Below are 20,556 nucleotides of genomic sequence, written 5' to 3'. Positions count from 1 at the left end.
AATGCTGAGCAGAGGGCAGGGCCTGAAGAGCTGCTGCCATGGGGCAGGCTGTCCCCAGGGCATCCCCTTCTCAGGGCTGGTCCCTTTGAAGCCCTCAGGCAAAGGGCAAAGGGCTGAAGCAAGGGCCAAGGAGGAGGTCAGAAAGCTCCTCATCCCTTGGCAGGCCAAAACTCAGTCCCAGCCCAGCCACGGGTGGCATCCAGCAACAGTGCACAGCTTGTTACCCCACTTTGTGCTGCCCTGGGACCTGACACCAAGCACAACCCCACAGAATCCCGTGAGTACCTTGGTTTTGGCTTGAATGGGAGCCCCATGGTCCAGCAGGATCTCTGCGATTCGCACATGTCCATTGCGAGCTGCACAGTGGAGAGGGGTCAGCTCATCCTGGGGAGACAGAAGGGTTCAAGGGCTCAGCATGGGCAAGGAAGGGCAGGAGGGTAACAGGGACTTTGGACTTGTTTGCAAAATAAGGCAAAACCGAGCCTGCCCTCAGCCTCCAGGGCACACCCACTGTAGCCATGCAGCCTCCTCTCACCTCTACATGCACCCGCAAAAAACCTGGTCCACCCCCTTAGCGCACCAGAGACCTTCCCTCACACAACCAGCAAGACGTTCACAGGGTGCGCACTGGGCAGCGCAGCATGGCAGTGCTCCCTGGATGCAAGGAGCTTGGGGAGGGAGATGGCCTGTGTACTTGCTGGTGATTCAGAAGTGGGCTCACCTTGGTCCTTGTCTCTATCTGGGCCCCACGGTCCAGCAGCAGCCGTACCATGATGATGTTGCCCCGGCGGGAGGCTATGTGCAGGGGAGTGATCCCATTCTGACAGAAGGAACGGCAGTCTGTTAGAGGGAGCAACCCCTTCTTTTTCCCCCGTGGGGCTGCAAGGAGGCATGGGGCAAACGAAGGACAGGGGAGAGCTAAATCCCTGCCCACGGACAGCGCAGGGGAACGGCTTGTTTCACAGGGCTGGGAGAGAGGGAGAGCATCTGCTCCCACCTGCAGCTAAAGGGCTGTGGGCAGAAGCTACGCAGATCTTGCAGGAAAGCGCCGGCTCATGGATTTGACTGCACCCATGGGACTGGAAGAGGCACATCAACTGCAGGGGCTATAAGCTCTGCCTTGCAGCGAGAGCACCAGCTTTCCCGCAGCCTGGACAGAAGGTCCCAAGAGCTTCCAGGGATGCATGGCTGCATCCGACAGAGGGGAGACACAGTAGAAAAGGCCCACGCTGATTATTAATGGCAACTCCCCAGACATGCACCAGTGTGCTACCTTCTGCGTGGTCCCACCTCACCAGTGTACCCTGGCAGCTGTGGCTGCACCTACATGGAAAGGAGGCACAGCATCCTCCTCTGGTGCTGGAGCAGTCCCAGTCCCAGCAGTCTTCCCACTTTGCACTCACCTGGGGTGTGAAGTTGACACTGGCTCCACGGTTCAGCAGTAATTGGGCCACACTGAGATTCTCGTAGTGGGCTGCAATGTGCAAGGGGGTAAATCCAGTCTAGGGGAAAGAAGGAGGGATCAGCCCAGCCAGACACATGCTCCCTGCTGAAAGGATGGATAAATACAGCATACCAAGCTGCTGTTCTCCCTGGGGATGTGGGAAAGCTCCCAGAGGCAGGATGGGAAAGCCACACACCTTGGAGAGGACGTCAGCATTGGGGTCATTCTGCAGCAGCACAGCAGCTGTGCGAGTGTCATCGTTGCGGGCTGCAATGTGCAGGGCGGGCAGGCGGACCTTACCCTTTGTCCCATAGTTGATAAGGTGAGCAACCACGTTCTCGTGCCCTTGCTGCAGAGCCACAGCTAGTGGAGTGAAGCCGTCCTGCCAAGGAGAGGTAGGTGAGAGGGGGAGAACCGAGGAGCCGTGGCAGCGCCTGGCACATCCAACAGCAGCCCCAACAAGCGGGGCTCCTCAAGGATCTCACCTCTGTGGCTACATTCTGGTTGGCTCCATTTTCCAGCAAGAACTTGACAACTTCCAGGTGGTTTTCCTGTGCTGCCATGTAGAGGGGTGTGAAGCCTTTCTGCAAACACAGGGCCATGCGCATCAACACAACTCTTGCTCAAGCTCCTTGCAGACCTACACCTCATCAACACCCACACCCCCAGCTCATTGAACTGGGGCAAAAGCATACATGGTGTGGGTGGGAAGAAGGAAAAAACTGGCAATGGTGAGGCAATCATAGGGAGCTGGAGCCCAAGGCTCCCCACATCCAGAAAGAACCAGGGGATGCCTCACAACAGTCAACCCAGGAGACACTGCCTTCCACTCACTACCACTACTCTCCCTTGCTTCAGGGATGTTTTTCTCCCATCAGGCAAAAGCTGAAGAGCTTGCAGCCCCACCAGGCCCAAGAACGAGAGAACGAAGGAAGCACAGTGTGCAGAGCTGCAAGGGTTGCTGGAGACCTCATGGCTGTGCCAGGGAAGCATTGGCCTTGAGTCCTCCCAGGATGAGTTTGACGTGTTTGTGCGTGCTGCCATGGACTCCCTCAGCAAAGAGATCATGCTGGTCTCCCCATATCCCTCAAGACTCCCTCCCCACCACTCGCACACTCGTCTTCTTTCTGGCAGAGCAGTCCTTAGCCCTGAACAGGACTAGAGAGAAACTATAAAGGGCTGCTGAAGTGCCCGTACTGGGCACAGTTCCCGCCACGAGGACACCACCATCATGCATACTGGGTGCTTTTCCCACCCCAGCCCAGACCCCTCTACCTGTGACTGCGCATTGACGTTGGCCCCGTAGTTCACCAGTTCCCGGACCACGTCCTGTTGTCCAGCCAGGGCAGCAATGTGCAGGGCTGTGTTTCCTTTCTGAAAGACACCACAGGGCAGCACTCAGGGGCTGGAGCAGCCCGGGATGCTGGGGAAAGATGGGCCTGACATGTGCTAACACATGCAAACACAGCAGCTGGCCAGGGGAAGCCTGTGGGGCCGTGCAGCCCTTGCTCCATGCCCCATCCCTGCTGTAGACCAGGCAGCTACCCTTCACGTTTGCTGGCCAGGGAAGACAGTGATTTCATCTTTCCCATGAAGTTACTGGCAGCAAAAGCTGGATGCATTGTCAGGCTCTGTGTATCACCAGCACCGAGAGATGAGGCGGGGGGAGGACGGGGGAGCTGAGCTGGCAGTCTTCAGGCAAAACTGCAGTGTGCACCCTGGTAGCCAAGACATCCCAGCAGAGCTAAAGGATGATGAGCGGGCTGGAAAATGCAGACACAGGCTCTTCCGACTTGTGCCTTTGGGTGGTGTGGCAGAACGCCAGACTCCGCTCTGCGCCCCAAGCCCTGCCAGAGCACTGGGGAGGTGGCAAGCCAGGCTCCCTCCTGCTCTCACAGCCCTTCAGATGGTGCTGGAGGCTGCTCATTTGTCAGCCCTGCTTGCTTGCGCCGTTTTCTGGCTTGTCACCCAGCAAGAACCACACCCCGCCATGGTGATGCAAGGAGAGAACGGTACATTATTTACGGAGCGCCAGAGCTCTCCAGGCTTGCAACGACGGTACCAAGGCCATCGCGGTGTTGCAGCATGCAGGCGCTGCCCTGGGGCAGCGAGGGCTGACCTGAGCTGGCAGCCAGTGCTGGGAGGAGATGCGAGTAAAGGCAGCACTAGCACGTGTTGTGACTTCTCTTACTCCCCTCTTGAGCTCAACGGTGGCCCCCGTGGCCCCCACGGGAGAGAGGCATGGGTGGAGAGGAACGTCCCACCCTCCTGGAGGTGCCCAGCATGACTGTGACTGTGCTGAAATCAGAGCCTGGTCCCCAAGCCCCAGCCCAGCAGCACTGTCACCAGCACAGCCTTTCCAGGGACTGAAAGCAAACAGCATGATTCACTGCTCAACTACTGCTGGTGCGTCTGGCAGCAATGGCAGGGTGCCGAGTCATGACTAATGTGACCAGACTCCCTTGTCCTCACCTTGGTCGTTGTCTCCAAAACGATCTCCTTGTGCAGCAGCTCCACCACCATTTTCACGTGGCCCTCCTTGGAGGCCAGGTGCAAGGCGTTCAGCCCATTCTGGAGGGAGCAAAGGTGGGAGAGGGGCATTAGTCACCTGCTGGGGCTGGGGGCCTCTGGGGAACCCCCTACTCTGAGCTCCTCTGCAGCCACGACTGTGTGCACTTGGCCCGTGCTGGAGAAGGTCCAGGCTGGTGGGAGCAGGAGCCGTTGCCTTGCCCTCGAGCCCTGCAGTGGCATCCAGCACGACAGCCGCGGTTACCTCCACGGTGCCAGGGCAACTACACGCAGCTGAATGCTGAGTTGCTGACTAATGCTGGAGGTTTCTCCATCAGCAAAACACGCAGCACCCACAGACGATTTTCTATGGATGGGTGGCACCGCAGCGCAGCGTGTGTGCGTTCGGTGCCATGGGCGCTGTTTCAATCCTCCCTTCTCGTGACACATCCCTGATGTCAACTCCTGCCTTTGCTCAGGTGACTTTCCTTGGGGTGCCCCTCTCTGCGATTTGCTGCCTGCAAAGTCAGGCTTTTCCAACCTAAAGCACTGAGCTGAGCTTTGGGTATGGCCCAGAGTGAGGATACACCAGAGCTGCTGTGTAAGTGCACATACAAACCTTAAACTTTAACACAGACAGAAGCGCAGCGAGAAGGTCTTCCTGGGACAACGATTTTATCAAACAGCAGCCAAATTTAATTCACAACGGTTCAGGAGCTTCCAGTCCAGCAGCTGGCTTCTTTCTGGCTTTGCAGACTGCCTACCAACAGCCCCATCCTGCAGCCCATGCTCAGCAGAGGGTTGGCTTTTCTCCCTCAGAGTTCAGCTGCAGCAAAGGGTGTGGCGAAAGCGTTGGCTGTGCCACTGCCAAGCTCTACCAGTTCCAGGAAGCTCCCAAACAGCCGAAGTGACTTCTCAGGAACAGCTCTGCATGTGCCCCAGTTTACCTCGCCTTTTTTCTACACATGGAACCTGAGCACTAGGAGCAAAGGGCTGGCCAGTGCCCTTTTAGCAACCTTGGGCTGTCAGAAGGAGGTGTCAGGCCAGTCAGCACCCTAGAGGCTGCTAAGGCGGCTTCTGCTCCGTTATTTCTGACACCCTCTTCCACTTCCCAGATGTGAACGACAGGGCTGCGATATTTGCTGGCAAAGAGGCTAAATACTTGCAGGCAATTTCAGATGTCACTTTTTCCCCATAAGGCAATCTTCCCTTGTCCCTCACTTCTCCCAGGTGGACGCACTATGTTTATTCCCCCCTACGCAAAGCTGTCACATGGCAGAGAGACACCAGCTCCCCGGGAGCACACAGTCCTGCCCAAGTACTCCACCTCCCAACCATCTGTTTCGGCTTCTGTAGAGTACTGGAAGGTCACTTCACAGAATTGCTTCATCCCCACCTGAATATAGGTAGGAGAGCAGAAAATGCCCAGGGAGGCTCCAGTTCCAGCCCTCAACACTCCAGTTAAACTTAGAACAGCTTCAAGAGTGTTGCCACACTGGAAAAAAGGTTTTCCAACCCCTCTCCCTCAAAGCACCGGCTATCCAGGATCGTAGTCAAAGAGCCACAGATTCTTTTGCTTAACTCCGATTACAGCACCAAGAGCAAAAACCTAAAAATCCACAGGCTTCCTCAGCGCACCAACTCCAAAGTCCCCTAGAGCCTCAAGCACAAAAAGCCTGCTTCCAAGGGAAATGAAGTGGGAATGCTGTAACAGCCACAGAACAGAGCCACCAAAAGGAAACGCTCTCCAACCAGGCTTGGCTATGCTGAGCTCATTGCCTGGGTCAAGCCCAGCTTCTTTGACTAAGACACACGTACACAACCCCATACGGAGGGTCACTGACACCCTTACCTTCGCGAGCTCACAAGTTGGATATGTGGGGACACACACACGCTTTTTCTTGGTTACACTCAGGCAACACACGCCTGGAGTGCAAGACCGCAGATGCTTGGTTGCTCTCCCCAGCACATAAGCCCTTTTATGCAAGGGATTCATAAATAACCTTTGAATGCTGAAAACCTGTGAGGGATTATTATTCTCTGGTGTCCTGGTTTTGGCTGGGACAGAGTTAATTTTCTTTTTAGTAGCTGGTATATTGTTATGGATTCAGTATGAGAATAATGTCAATAACACACTGATGTTTTCAGTTGTTGCTAAGCAGTGTTTAGACGAAGTCAAGGATTTTTCAGCTTCTGATACCCAGCCAGCGAGAAGGCTGGAGGGGCACAAGGAGTTGGGAGGGGACACAGCCAGGACAGCTGGACCAAACTGGCCAAAGGGGTATTCCATACCATGTGATGTCACGCCCAGTATATAAACTGGGGGGAGCTGGCCTGGGAGGATCGCTGCTCGGGAACTAACTGGTGATTGGTTGGCGACTGGTGAGCAATAGCATTGTGCATCAATTGTTTTGTATATTCCAATCCTTTTAGTAGAATTTTGATTTTATTGTTGTTGTTATTATCATTATTATTTTATTCCTTTCTGTTCTATTGAACTGTTCTTATCTCAACGCATGAGTTTTACCTTTTTCCTTCCAATCCTCTCCCCCATCCCATGGGGTAGGGGGGAAGCGAGTGAGCGGCTGCGTGGTGCTTAGTTGCTGGCTGGGGTTAAACCACGACATCTGGCCTTACAGCAATAAGTGCAATGTTTGCAGAAGATTGTTTCCCAGCGGCCCATCGATATTTCTGCTCCAGGAACAATACAGGCTGTTTTGCATATTTGCTTTGGCTTGACAGCTCATCTGACCCAAAACCGCCACAGGATGTGCTTAATTTGAAAGGTGCTGTATTCCCCTCACTAAGTGCCGCAAAAGCTTCCCAGAAATCCTAGTTGCTGGCTGTCGATGCGACAAACCCAGCCCTAGAGGAAAACACAAGAGGTGGGAATTTGCACTTAGCCTGTACCAAAGCAGGACCCTGCCCTGGACTGGCTGTCAGGACTGTGACTGTCCACCCCAAAAAATACTATCTCCTGGCACCTGTGTGCTAGCACAGCACTCTTCCCTGCTGGTGAGGGTCCTGGCAGCAAGGTGAACTCATCCTCAGGCCTCCAGCTCCTCATGGATGAGGTGGGAGCATGCAGGAATTCGAAACACGAGAGAGGTGGACGATGAAGACACGGATGCAGATGGCAGCAATGAAGGGGATGAGATCGGCGGGATGACGATCAGATGGCATGTCAAGGTCTCTGCACTTGAGTAAGAATACAGGGCCTGTGGGATAGGTCTGACCACATACATCCCTCTTTATTCTATACAGGACATGTGAGGTTGGACCTTTCCCACAGGTCTGATATTCCTCAGAAGGAAACCCCAAAGTGCCATCTAACCTCAGGGAGATGGCAGGAACCAGTGCAAAGACGTCACACAAAGAAGTGCCTCATACTGTTGTAGCCACGTGCCTCCCCATCAAGGTGTTAAATCCCCTCACCAGCACCAGAAATCTGTCCGGAAACAGGACTCGCAGCCGGTCAGTGGAGACAGCTGGTGACCGACCCGTCTCTCTGGGTGAGGAAGAAGTTCAAAGCCATTGTCTTTAGCTTGTGGCTGGGTGTCCCTGTTTAATTCTTTGCAGAGCCCTCTCCAGAACCACATATTCCTCTGCACTAGAGCCGTACGGGAGCAGCAGACGTAGAAATCCTCCCTCTGCTTTTAGGCTTCTCATCGGCAATGAGGGAACATCCATGGTGCGCTCCACTTGTGCAGTCTCCCATCTCAGAAGGCGTGGGCCAGCGTGGCCAAACGCAGCCCCCACCGACTTTTGCCCCTCTCCTCCAGACACCCACAGAAACTGGCAGGAGGGAATTCTCCAAGCCACTTGTGAACAGGCAAAGGAAGATGATTTTCCCTGCTAGGCTCTGCCCCAGCCTCTGCACGCACAGGGCATACATGAACGTGCCACACGTGGCAGCGTCCCCAGCCCTTTCTGGAGGGGAGAGCGGCACAGACTTCAGCAGCAGGACCTCCCTGCTCCTCGTGACTTGCTTTTCCAGAGGTCTGGAAGGGAGCAGTGGGTGCATTAAACACCCATTAGTCTCTGCTCATTTGTAGCTACCCATTTGGAAGCAGGAGCAGCGTGACTGCTTCCAGCAACTGGCCCGCTGCTGTGGCTCAATTACAGGGGCTCCTACTCCCCCAAGAAAGACTAAGGGAGCAGCAGTTGGGTTTATTGACTGGGCCAAATTCTGAAATTAAGCACAGCGACTTGGAATATCCTGCCAGGTGCAAGCACGCGATCTGCTCAGTGCTGAGCGCAAGCCAAGTCCTGCAGCCCAGTGCTAAGACTGTGTCACATGGCCTCTCCTCTTTTCAAACCCTGTACATCTCCAAAATGGTTATGGGGTCAGAGCCTCTAACCCACCAACAGGACCCCATGGAAAGCTCATCTTCAAAGGACTCTGAAACTGAACATTTTCTACCTTTTCTCCCTACAAGACCCCTCTGATCTAAATCCCATGTGTTCCCACACAGCCCTAGGATAGAAATCTTTGAGAGTATCCAGATGCTGATTATGAACTAATAATCCAGATAAAACAGTGATAAACAAAACAAGCATCTCCTGAGCTTTCCCCAAACCTCATCTAGTGTCCCAGAGAGGGGAACGCAAGCTGCAGTGTGCCCCAGGGGCCTGCAGAAGCCCAGCATCCCTGCACGGTTCCATCAGTCAGAAAAGAAAAGGAGACGGTGACATTTCCTGGGGGAACATGTCTGCAGTAACTGCACTGGCCACTGCAGCGCACAAATCAGTAGGTCTGAATGACGCTTGGTTTGGGGACTTGATACTGAAGCAGGTGAATACACATTCGTGCTACCTGCTGAGTCAGCCTCCCCAGCATCACTACTGCTCTGGAAAGCAGCCGACAGCGCAGCCTCTCTGTCCCCCCTGCTCAGCCTAAGCCCCCTGAGTCTCTCCCTACAGCACCTACCCCAATTCAGGCTAAGCCATTTGCATTTGGCAGCTACACAGATATGAAATGTTCCATTGATTATGTGCAAACAATTCCTCTGTGCCTGCAGCTCTCCTTTCCTGGGGCAGACCTGTCTCTGCTCTGTGCTAGGAGGGGCTCCACCTACCCAACACCTCCCAAGCCCCCAAGATGGCATTTTGCAAATGTCCCCTGCTCGTGTTAAGCTGCAGCTTCTGGGAATCGGAAAGCCTGAGCATCGCAGGCAAGGGGAATATCCCCGAGATTGATTCCTGCAACGTCCCAGCCACTATGCTACACTCTTCACAGCTACCTGCTCTGCCCTCTGATAAGCAGCTGAGCCCCTTCCAGCTGTCCCAGTTGCTTGTCACCCTAAAGGAGCCTCAGATCTCCCTCTCTGCTTACCTGTAAATGCCCTTTGCTATTCTCCAGCCAGTACTGCCAGGCTCCCCAGGTCTTTATAGCTATTACTGCCCTCCCTGCCCCAAAGACAACTGGTCCAGATCTGCCTTCTGGTGACCCATTTTTCTCCCCAGCATAGGACCCGTTTCCACCCAGCTCAGCTGTGGAAGCCTTCCCAGCAAGGGACCGCTCTCGCGCTGCAGCCTGCCCTGCGTGGCCTCACCCCTGAGCTCAATTCTGGTTCGGAGCTCCTGTGCCAGCTGCCTGGCAGAGGCAGGGACAGGGGGCTGTGGGATGCCTGGAGCCTGGCAGGAGGTGGTGAAGGTGAGAGGAGGATGGGGTCTGCCAGGACTCTCGACTCCGCACCCCAAGGATCCCTCCACTGCGCTGGCAGTCACGGCTGCAGTGCTTTGCCAGGGTGATGCGCACCTACCCCTCAGCTGGGCACACCACAGCTCTGGAGATACATGCCTGGAAGCTGCACAATGCCTCTGCAGAGCAGATCATCCCCAGGAAATCACCTCCACACATAAAAGCTGCAGTCACACTCTACATAACGCAGTGGCTCTTCTGTCTCACCCTCCACGCTTCGCCAGGAGCCAGGCACATCAGGCACGGCAGGGGAGTGGGGTCAGGACAGGCAGCCTCTGCCACAAAGTTTTTAAACTTCCTCTGCCAGGCAACTTATTACCAGCCCACTTAGACCCTGCTCCATGGCAGGTAGGACTGTGGGATGAGGGCAGGCGCTCCCAATCAGCTATGCACAGCAAAGCAAGCGAGCAACTTTGGGAACCTCCGTGTCTCCATCCTACGGGAGCAGCGTAAGGAAGGGGTGCAGTGACCATCACTGGGCCTGGGGGAGCCACCGCGTGGCACAATTTCACATGAACTCCAGATGGTACCAGAAGCCCTGTGGGTTTCACCTACCTGGTTACAGGTGTTAATATCTACCCCATTCCTGAGGTGATCCAAGGCTTTGTCCAGATTCCCGGATCTTGCAGCTCTCAAGAAACTGGTTGCAGCATCGGCCTTGGGGGAAGAAAAGAAAAAGCATGAGACCCGGTGTCCCCCTGTTCTCCCCTATCACAAGCACAGGGCCAGCTCTTCACTCGGTCGCAGAGAACATGACGGCAGAGACCAGGCAGAAAAGGCAGAGACTGGGCAGGTCAAGGTGCCACGGCTGGGACGGACTGAGGTGCCCCAAACCAGACAGGGGGAAGCAGGGCTGGGACTTGGACTCAAGAGTGAAGAGCATCCAGATGACGGGGCAGGAGAGCCACGCGAGGTCCCAGCACTGGGGGCAGGGCAGGGAGGAAGCTCTAAGGGGACTCCTGCAACAATGGTGGCCTCCCTTGGCCTGGGAAACACCTCCGTGTCCTGGCTGAGAGACCGCAGCGGTGGACGAGGTCTAAACTGTGGCGGTGGTGAGCCCACCCTGCTGCCCTCCAGAACCCGCTGGGTCGCCGCGGCAGTGAGTTTGAGGACCGGCACCAGGGATAAAGACCCTGGCTGAGCACAAAGGCAGTGCCTCCCTGCTCCACTAAAACACAGCCACCCCAGGCAAGGCACAGCAATACTCCGAGCGAGACTATTTAGCAGTGGGCAGCAGCGAATGAAGACCATGGGATGGCTCACCAGAAGCTGGAGAACAACAGGGTGGAACGAGGCAGTGGTGTGGCTCTGTGAGGCTGGGACCTTGGACCAGTGACTATGAGCTGGTGCCTGCCTGCTAGGTCCAGCCCAAAGGGGTCTCTGCAGCAAAAAGCTGTGAGACATCCATGGCAAGGGTGCAGGACACTCTCCTCTGCCTTCAGCTCCAGTAGAAAATCAGAACCCCTCCTGTACCACTCACATTGGGACCCACCAAGGGACCTCCAGTGCTAGGAGAGCCTACAGCCTGCCATCCCAGGCCATCCTGTAGTGCCTGGGACTGCGGAGCAGCACCCAGGATTAGGAAGCTCCTGGACAGGAGCTGGAAGCGGCATGGCCACAGAGGACGGCTCTGGAGGCAGACCTGGGCAGGATGATGCACCACATGGGTTCAGAGCTCCTCTCTCCCCTCCTCTTTGCCGCCTCGGCCGTCGGACTTTGCAGCAGCACAACTCAGCTGCCTTCTGCTCTCTCCCATCTGTCTCCCCCAGCCCATCCTTTCTGCCCGACCCTTCCACCCCAGAGAAACGTAGCCATGCCCTGGGCCCACCGCCCTGCTACCCCCTGCAGAAGGAAAGGCTCACAGACAGGAGGGTGTCCTGGCCCCCCACCGTGCCGGGCATACCCTGCAGACCTCAGCCCAGGCTTCTGCAGCAGCGGCCGGGTGCCACGGCCCCTTTCTGGGGCAGCCCACGGGGTCAGAGGGACACGTGGTGGAGGGCAGCAGCACCATGCCCCGTACCGGTGCGCAGCCTCCGCGTGCCGGGGGGCAACACGTGCCGGTCGCCTGAGCTCCTGTGCCAGCTTGGCTTCACTTGCTACCACCGCAGAGGAGAGCCCTGCCCATCTGGAAAGAGCCCCCAGATCCACAGCAGAGCTGTCGGCTTTGCGGAGGGCTGTGAGCACAGAGGAGACGCGACGCGGCACCTCCGCGCTCCGCTCGTACAGGATGATCTACTGTAAGAGGCAGAAGGCAGCACCAGCGCCGTGCTTAGAAGTGCACGCTTGTGCTCTGAGCCCCTGCGCGCTGCCTGGGGTCTAGCAAGGAAACACTGACAGCTTCAAGCAACAGGTTGAACGCGAAGGGCTTTTCCAGCTCCAGACCCTGCTAGAAGCCTCTGCATCTCAGGTCAGGATCAATGACAGGGCAGCACCTCAGCTATGCTGCCAGCATGCCAGCCACAGCACAGACCTTCGCCAGCGAACCCCTTGGAAAGTCAAAGCACAGCTCAGCCAGGCTCTCCCACCCACGGGACGCACATGGAGCTGCGAAGATTAAAATGGTAAAACTCTACAGGCTCCAGCAGCAAAGGGGCTCCCAAAGCCCCAGCACGCCCAGCAGCAGAGACTACAGGCAGAAAGCAAGCAGAAAAGCAAAGCGGAGGTCTCTGTGGGCACGAAGGAGAAGTGCATTGTATACTCACAGCCACGTCTGGACCGGACCTGCCCTTTCGCGCTGCCATAGTCCAGCACTTCAGCTGAAACCTGAGCCTGGTGTCCCCTCTCTCCCTCCTTAGTTATCTACTCCCCAGCTTTGAGAGCGCCAGTAAGTTACATTGCATTCTATCTAAAAATACAGGCTCCCTCCTCGCTCCAATACAGACCCTGAAGGGATCGCCAGCCGCTAATGGAATTTGTTCATTTTCTCTCCATTATTGTGTCAGACAGGATATTTAATACCAAGCCGCCTCCGGAAAGCGGATGACTGCTGCCAAGTGCAGGGAGTGGGTCAGAGCTGCAGGTACCACCTCGGGAACGGCAGAGAAAAAGCAGCCCCGCAGACATGCCCGGGAGCCTGGCATTTCACAGGTAACACCTGCCACGGAGGAGAGGGGTCGCGGTTCCCTCCTGACCCTCTGAATGCTGGGGCCAGGGCCTTGGAGAATGTGCTGAGGCTTGAGTGCTTCAGAGGCGCTGCCCTTCTGCTCCCCATGCTCAGCATGCACCTTTCAGAGATGATGCAGGACATCAGACGCCAGCAGTCAGAAAACACACGCGGCCAGAGGAGAAGTGATAGTGCAGCTCAAACGGTAAAAGCAGAGGAACTAGATCTGCAGTCACATCGCCCTTCTGATATCAGCGTGCATGTTGGGACTGCCTACCTATCACTCAGGGGGCATTCGTTCACAACAGCTCGCTTTACTTTGGGGTGATCGAGACAACGCTAGATTAGCCAGGGAACTGAAGTATGGATTGGGTCACTGCCATCTCCTGAATTTCAGCAAAAGCGAGCGGTGACAGCAAGAAATGCAGAGATCCTACGGACACAAGGAGATGTGCGTATTGAAAAGATACACACACACATCCCAGTCAGCGCAACACCGATGTACCTAAATACAGACACACACACACATTGCACAGTTACCATCCACTAATAAGCACAAAGCGTAGCATGGGCATGCTACATGCACCCCCCGGGTATTTGTACACACACGCACATGCAGTCACTTGCTATCCATGTGCCCCAGGATATACAGCAACTGCTTCCAGATGCAGAGACTGCCTCTACTGGTTTTCCTTTCTTTGGAGTTTGTAGTGTGTGTTTCCCTTCTCCTTTGCCTTCCTAGCAATTTTCCAGGAAGGAGCTATTCCGGGGGAGAAAATAAACTGCCACGCTTGCCGTCGCGTACCTCGTGCACTCTTACTGCTAAATACTACATACAGGTGTTGTGCTCCACAGACTTGTGGACATTCAAGCTGTGAAGTGTCAGGAGGCTGCTGCCAGCAATTCCCTGAGGGAGAAACCTCAGATCTGGACTTTGCAAAGTGCTCCAAGACCTTCTAAAGGAAAAAACATAGCACAGCACATCGGACTGTGCTTCTATTCTCCTTCCCTTTCTTTCAGGAAAAAGCTCCCCTTGTCTGCTGACAATCTAAGTCTTTCCCTTTCTCTCTCCTGGGCCTGATTAGTGGCTTCTGCTGTTCCTATTCACAGGCGTCTTTCTGCTCTCACAGCTTCGCCCCGCAAAGCGTTACTGGCACTGGATGCATGTCGTAGCCCCTTCACCCCAACGTGAGAAGCCTGGACCTGACCAAGCCCATTGCATTGTAACCGTGGCTAAGGCAATAAGCAAAGGGGAAGCTCTGCCAAACCAGAGGCTCAGGCTGGATTTCAAGGGCTACAGTCAGAGGTTCAGTAATCCTGCTCTGTCTTCTGGCTGTGTCGGGAGTCCTGCTCTAATCAATTCTGGCAGTGCTTTTCTCTCACTCCCACCCAGGGAGGAGGTCTCTCCAGCTCCATCTGCACATCGCTGATAAGGAAGGGAGGGTCTCACCATTGCCTCCTTCTGTGAAAGGTGGCCACATTTGTCAGCAGCCCACTCTGCACAAGCTGCTAAATGCTGCAAGTAGATGATTCCCAAGTGCAAATGAGTTCAGGGACTTGTGCTGATCTCACAGTGTTTTCTGGGACACAAAGACAGGCAAGAAGCAAGTCGCCACGCTGTTCCAGACTGGAAAAAGGCACACATGCATCCTGCTACTCTGCCCTCTTTACCCTGTCTGCCCACTTGTCTCTTCTACCTGCAGGTCTTCTGCTGGAGCGATGAGGCAGCCTGAGCAAGGACTGCAAGTCCTTCTATTATTTATATAGCACCTGACATGAGGAAGGGCTTAGCTGGCTTCTTGCTGAGGAGCTCCAGAGGAGGTGGGACCCCTTCACTGCAAGGATGCGCACACAGGTCTGTGGGACTGCCTGGGAACATGTCCTGCTACGGCCAGGGCCAAAGGTGCCAGAAGAAAGGGACCGGGTGCCCTTTCCAAAAAGTCTCTGACTCCAGCAGTCCCTGGAGAGCAGTCCTGCCTGTGCTGCACAGCCAGCGGGCCACGGTACAGGCAGGTGAGGGGCAGCACACCCCGTCAGAGGCTGCTAGCATCCCTTAGACCTTCTCACTGCCTGCAGAAACAAAGTGCTTTGATGCTTGAAACCAGCTGATTCCCTGCTCTGTTGGAAGAGCTGCAAGGACTAGTTACAGAGAGGGAAGAGTGGGGGAGCTTGCAGTCACTGTGAGCTTTTTTGAAATGGGCTGTATTTTCTTCACTCTCTACCCAGAGGTATCGCACAGCCAGAGCTGCCCTGCAATTGAAACGTGTGGTGCTACAGGGAATTCCCAGAGTCTCAATTCTCATTCAGCCCCTGCCTTTCCCCTTCCCTGGTCTCTGCCACGTATCTTCAGAGTCTCTGGTCTCACTGGAGAACAGTGCTGCTCTTACACCAGAGGAAAGGAATTGCAATGCAGATTTTCAAGTAACGAATTACTTCCCATACCTTGGGGAGCAAAATGCTTTCTGCCAAATGGCAGTCAGACCCAGTGGCCGGGAAGTTTGGGTCTGCTGAGCCACACAACTGATGCCTGCATGGGAAGAGAGGAAAGCTGGCTGTGTCGTGGTTTTCCCTTAGTCCCTGCATGCCAGAGGCAGAAGGATGCAGACCAGGCCCATGTACAGCATCGTTGGGGCAGGCACCCTCCTGCCAGCACTGGCACTCGTTCAGTTTTGTTTCTTCCAGGCCTACCTACTGGAAAATATTGCCAGTGAGGAGCAGCAGGCTTTGCTGCATGAAAAACTTCCTATGGCTGTTCTATAGCAAAGATCTTGAAAGCAGTTATGCCCAGTACCACCACTACACAGGTTTCTTGCCGTCTTCTGAGTTTTGCCACGAATGATAACTCCGCATCTTCAATCTCTTTTGTATTCTTTGGAAGCCACGTGCTCCTTCCAGCAAGGAGCTTAGCAGCTCCTGACCCCTTATCAGGAGCAACGTGCCACCCTTCCTCTGGCAAACATTAGAAGCAAGGTCAGCTGAGGCATCTTGCAAACTGGGGTGCGCAAACTGCGTGAACAGCAGAGAAACAGCAACAGGAGGGCCACAATCCCTTCTGAGATTCGTGTGCTGCTGCTCAGGGGAAGGCACAGTTTTACCATTGGCCTACCTGGGGGAGGCAGCAGTGGCTTTCAGCCCTGCCGAGGAGACACAATTCCTCCTGTATGTGGCCAGTCTGCCAGTGAACAGGCAGAAGCAGAGCCAGACTGACATGGGTTCATGGAGCAGAGAACAGAGGAGGTCCAGCAAGGAAACACCCGGCAGGCTGGGCAGCACACAATCACCCCAACAACCAAAGAGCCCCAGGACCGGCAGCGACGTGCAAACCTGAATCCTGGCACCAAAGCCATGTACTGCTGGGGGTACCCTACCTAGACGGTGTGGAAAGGTCCAACTCACATCTAGGAGGTCATCCAGTCACTTCCAGTTGCTAGCGCCAGGGTGCTGGAACCTAGGTCAGCGCTGCCAGCTGGGGAGGTAGCACAATAAACCTTGCAACAGCCCTTGAAATTTGCTTTGACATTTCTTTGCTCACGTGGGCTTGTGTCCAGTAGTGGGCATTATCCTCACCTTTGAGGCATTATTTCCAGCAAAGACAGCAAAACCTTACATCAGTGTAGTGGTTTACTTTTCAGCAGTTGCCCAACCTAGGGATTTTTGTGGAGCCAGAGCTCATTTGGACCTCCCTGCCTTGCAGACATCAAGTGCCCAAGTCTGCAGGTGATAACCTGGATCCTTTCTCATCAGATGAGAAGAATATGTCAGTCCTGGAAACACACTAAAACAGCTGCTAAGATTAAAAGCAGTTAAAGATGGCACTTAGGGTCTCTCTCTAAGATGATCAGGGAAGATTAGGAAAATTGAATCGGAGATTCAACTCAAAATGCCCAGAAACAGAAATCACATTGACCACCGTACAGGAACATTCTCTCCTATCTGCATTGACAGAAACGGGACACTCTCGGTGGGCCCTGCAGTGGAAACAAAACCTACGGGCAGGTTTCTGCTTTCTGAGTAGAAGGAAGCATTCAGCAGAGCACAGCATCTCCAGAGAGGCCATAGTAGCAAAGCCTCAGGCAGGCAGCCAGCAGAGCACAGAGAACAGGCTACCAGGCACATACTGCAAGCCCAGATGAAAGAGAAGAGCAAAAGCATCAGGAAAATTAGTCAGATAAAAGGATAAGTCCATATGCCCAAGTTCTATTCTCTAAGCATCCTCACCTCTGCCCACATGATTTAGGACAGGTCTGCAGATCTTAACAGGACTGATAAGAGTCAAGGCACAAGAGGTAATCTCTGGGAGGCATCTGCCAAGTGAGTTCGTTCTCATTTCACGCACCAGCCTGAGTAAACCCTTTGTCCATGCTCCTTTCTGCTGAGTGGAAATTTCATGATAGCCCCAGGCCTCCCCAAGGCAGGTACCACAGAGGCCGATGGCTTATATGCCCGGCAGAGATCCCCAGACCAGAATACAAGGGAGAGCCCAACCATCTTGCAGCAGGTGAATCAGAGCATGCAGGAAAGGAAAGATCTGCTCACGTTCCTGCGGCAAGGAGCTGTTAGAGCTAGAAGAGAACTCAGCACAACTGGCAGAGGAGAAATCCCAAAGCAAAAGAAGGAGGGCCCCGGCAGGTTTTGTGGGAAGGGAGGCAACTTGTCAATTAGCGTTTTGAAAGTACTGAAGAGGGGGGAAGCTTCCAGGCGCAGGCACCAGACTGGCCCCTCCATCATGCACAATCCTCCATCATTACATAATCACGAGTAACTAGCTTTTGGAAAGCCCATTTTTATGCACTCTTAACAGGAGAGAGAGTTCTGAACTGTCACTGGTAATACAGTTCAGGGCCAAGGTTAACTCGGTCCCTGCTGAGCATATTCAGACACAGACAGCATCTGTGTTGCCATTTGGCTGCCTTCTCCCCCCCCCCTCACAGGTCCTCTTTGCTAATTGCTGAAGCTGGAATAGGTTCAGGACAGTGAGGATAGTGCGTATCAGAAGCAGCTTAATCTGTATTTAGCAAAGACTTGGGAGTTGCACCTACACAGCTGCCCCTTCTGATAATGATCCCTTCGGGCTACAGCCTACAGCTCTACGAAAGCTCGCCTCTGTCAGTTCCTACCTGCTACTAATGGATTTTCTAAGTAGTAGCATCAAGATCTTGTTCTGTCATTTGCAAACCATCACTTCCCCAGTGAAGTACGGTGCTGGGTCCAGCGGCAGTGAGCGGAGAGAGGAACAGGGGCTGATCCAGAGGTCTGAACAGGGAGCTGGAGACCAGGACATTGTTCCTTTCACACAGAGCCAAAGCAAGGCAAGAATTAACACAGCTATTGCTCCTGCCAGCTGAGGCCACGCGCACCCAGGGGAAAGCTGTCACTCTCCTTTGATGTTAGCAGGAGCCTCTGCTCTCTGCGATATCCTGAAAAAGAAAAGCTATTTTTATCTCACCAGAAAATACATAGACTGTGACTGAAGACAATACACGAGAGCTTTTTGCTCAGGCACTACACCTCTTCTAACAACATAACAGGGTTTACAGCTGCTGAGAGAGATGCAGCAGCCCTGTAACTGCTTTTTATTTCCAACTGTCCTAATACACTTCCTTCCTTGGACCATGACACGTCTCAGGCAGGCGTATGCAATGAACGATGGGGAGTTGAGAGGGCTCTAGCAGGTTGCCAGTGCAAGGGGGAAAGCAGAGATGTGTTCTGAGCCTGCCTGATGCAAGCCAGGGACTAAGGCACAACCTGCAGACCAGCCTCCAGCCTGCCCTGGGCTCTGGGCAGTGCCCTTGCACTCAGGACACGTGCTGGAGCCCAGACGGTGCCATCAGGGTCTGCCCCAGTGCCTTGCGGAGAAACTTCCTTCTCTTTTCTAGCGATGTTTATAAACCACTCTGAATTTCTGCGGTCTGCTCTGACCCGTTCTCTACCTCTGTTTCGGCAGGGCTAGTCCGCACCTGCCGTGCCTGCCTGCACGAGCAAAAAGCGCCGAGAAGGGGGCTTTCTCCTAGGATTTGGACGCCGTGAGGAGTCGCAGTACAGTCCCTGCGCCATGGCTGCGATGGATTTACTGCTAGCAGCCTTCAGCCAGGCTGGTCTGGCCAGCGCTCGGGGTGCAGCCTCCGGAAGCCATGCAGGGAAGAAAGCATTGACAGGAAAGCACCTGAAGCACAAGCCTGGCAATATATCTCTGCCAGCTGATCCCTGGTGAGGCCATGCGAGCAAAGCCGTAACAGCACAGCCACCTGCTCCTCAGCAGAGCTAGTGCAGCACTGTGCCTAGAAAGAAACGTCATCCTCTGCACCTGTCCCAGAGCTTCGGGTGGGTAAAATAAGAAAGATGCTAACACAGAAATCAACGTTTACCTGTTACAATAGCGCAAAAAAAACAACACTTGCGGGAACCTCCCTTCTGCCAACAAAGCGGTGGCGAGAAGGACGAAGCGAGTACAGCACCGGGGGGACCTAGCCATTCTGGATTCAACGCCAGGCTCTGCCACTGGCTCCCAGCACGATCTTAGGCAAGTTCCCAGCAACCTAAGAAAGGCAGCAAACCCTTGCTGCCATTCCACGGTCCATTTTGCTGCAACCTTTTGGGGACAAGGGCTGTTTTCTCTAGACAACGCTTGAGTCCTTGTTACTGGCCGGGATATACCTAAACTCCCGCGTGCAAACCAAACACCCTGAGAACTGACCTGATTCCTCTTGCCCTAGTGCTGCCCAGCGAGCCCCTCACCATGCCCAAATACTCACCCTCGAGTAACGCAGGCATGTCATCACTGCAGGAGAAAGTCAGCTCACCCTTGGACAACCACTTATGCTGGAAGGCTACAGCCAAACCAAGTGTGAGCGGCCGGTCTGGAAGAGGTTTATCAGCAGGACTGCACCCTACATACAACCTGCATGTCATCATAACAGCGAGGGTCCTGCCTGGAGTCTGGAGATTAAAGATTGTCACACCCCCCCAGGGGCTTGGAGAGGGCCACCAGGCTGGACACGATGCATTCAGTATCATGCCTGAGGCACACTTCGTAAACATATTTGTGAGCTGTAAACGGGGAGGAGCCCACGTGCGTGAAGCCTGCTCTTCAAACAGTACAAGGGAAGGTAAAACTTCAGAAACACAAAGCCAAATGAAAGAGCTCTGTGGCCAGAACCACGCTGTCTCTTGGTTTTGTGCTGCACAAAGCAGGCTGGGCCAGAGGCAGTCAGCAGAAGACCCCAGATTGTTCACTGGTCTCTGCAGACCTTGGCTGGGCACAGTCCCAAATGAAGGACACCGAGATGGAACTGACGTGGCAAATGAGGTCTAGCGACAGCAGCTCCAGGCCCTTTGCAGGGCCTGGAGCCTTCTGCAATATAATGAACGCGCCCCTTCCCCCCTTCTACCTGCACAGCAGACTCCTGCTCCAGCATCCCTTCAGGAGATCCTTGCTTGCAGCAAGAAGGCAAGGGGTCCACAGTGGTTGGTGCATGCCCTCTCTGAAAGACACGCAAGGGAGTCACACCAATTGTTCAAAAGGAACAGACCTCCTGGAGACCTCTCCCGTCCCACCCGCTCCTCCTGCTCAGGCTCGGGGTGACGCACCGCAGAGCGATGCTCACCTGGCTCTCCTGCCTGGCAGGAGGCATCCCTCTGCTAGCGTTTCGCTAACCCCATCTTGGATCCAGATGCGAAACTGGGGCCGTCTTGACAAAGCGCTGGGGGACTGCCGGGGAGCCGCGTGGCTTGGTTTCTGTTTCTGGCTACCGTTCACCTGGCCCTTTTTTGCCAATTACAGGTTCAAGAAGGCCAAGG

The 20,556-nt window shown here is 54.6% G+C and overlaps 1 protein-coding gene across 7 annotated transcripts in view; it reads right to left on the bottom strand.

Moving 5' to 3' along the window:
- ANK1 (ankyrin 1, erythrocytic) overlaps window positions 1-19,735 on the bottom strand; it is a 39,081-nt gene extending 19,346 nt beyond the window's left edge. For 4 of the 7 annotated variants that reach the window (XM_010562726.1, XM_010562730.1, XM_010562728.1 and 1 more), the window contains exons 1-9: window positions 12,359-12,412; window positions 10,212-10,313; window positions 3,917-4,015; window positions 2,720-2,818; window positions 1,930-2,028; window positions 1,641-1,826; window positions 1,404-1,502; window positions 722-820; window positions 286-384 (exon numbers count right to left, since the gene is read on the bottom strand). In XM_010562726.1, the coding sequence (XP_010561028.1) occupies window positions 286-384; window positions 722-820; window positions 1,404-1,502; window positions 1,641-1,826; window positions 1,930-2,028; window positions 2,720-2,818; window positions 3,917-4,015; window positions 10,212-10,313; window positions 12,359-12,397 (921 nt within the window). In that variant the 5' untranslated portion in view covers window positions 12,398-12,412. Of the gene's footprint in view, window positions 1-285; window positions 385-721; window positions 821-1,403; window positions 1,503-1,640; window positions 1,827-1,929; window positions 2,029-2,719; window positions 2,819-3,916; window positions 4,016-9,717; window positions 9,806-10,211; window positions 10,314-12,358; window positions 12,413-17,876; window positions 18,177-19,511 lie in introns of those variants that run through there. The other 3 variants (XM_010562731.1, XM_010562727.1, XM_010562732.1) reach the window with 3 other exon arrangements.
- Between the last annotated feature and the right edge of the window lie 821 nt (window positions 19,736-20,556).

The sequence above is a fragment of the Haliaeetus leucocephalus genome, unplaced genomic scaffold (assembly GCF_000737465.1).
Source record: "Haliaeetus leucocephalus isolate CR32 unplaced genomic scaffold, Haliaeetus_leucocephalus-4.0 Scaffold162, whole genome shotgun sequence".
NCBI lineage: Eukaryota > Metazoa > Chordata > Aves > Accipitriformes > Accipitridae > Haliaeetus > Haliaeetus leucocephalus.
Note: the sequence above shows the minus strand (reverse complement) of the source record. Positions and strands in the feature narration are given on the sequence as shown.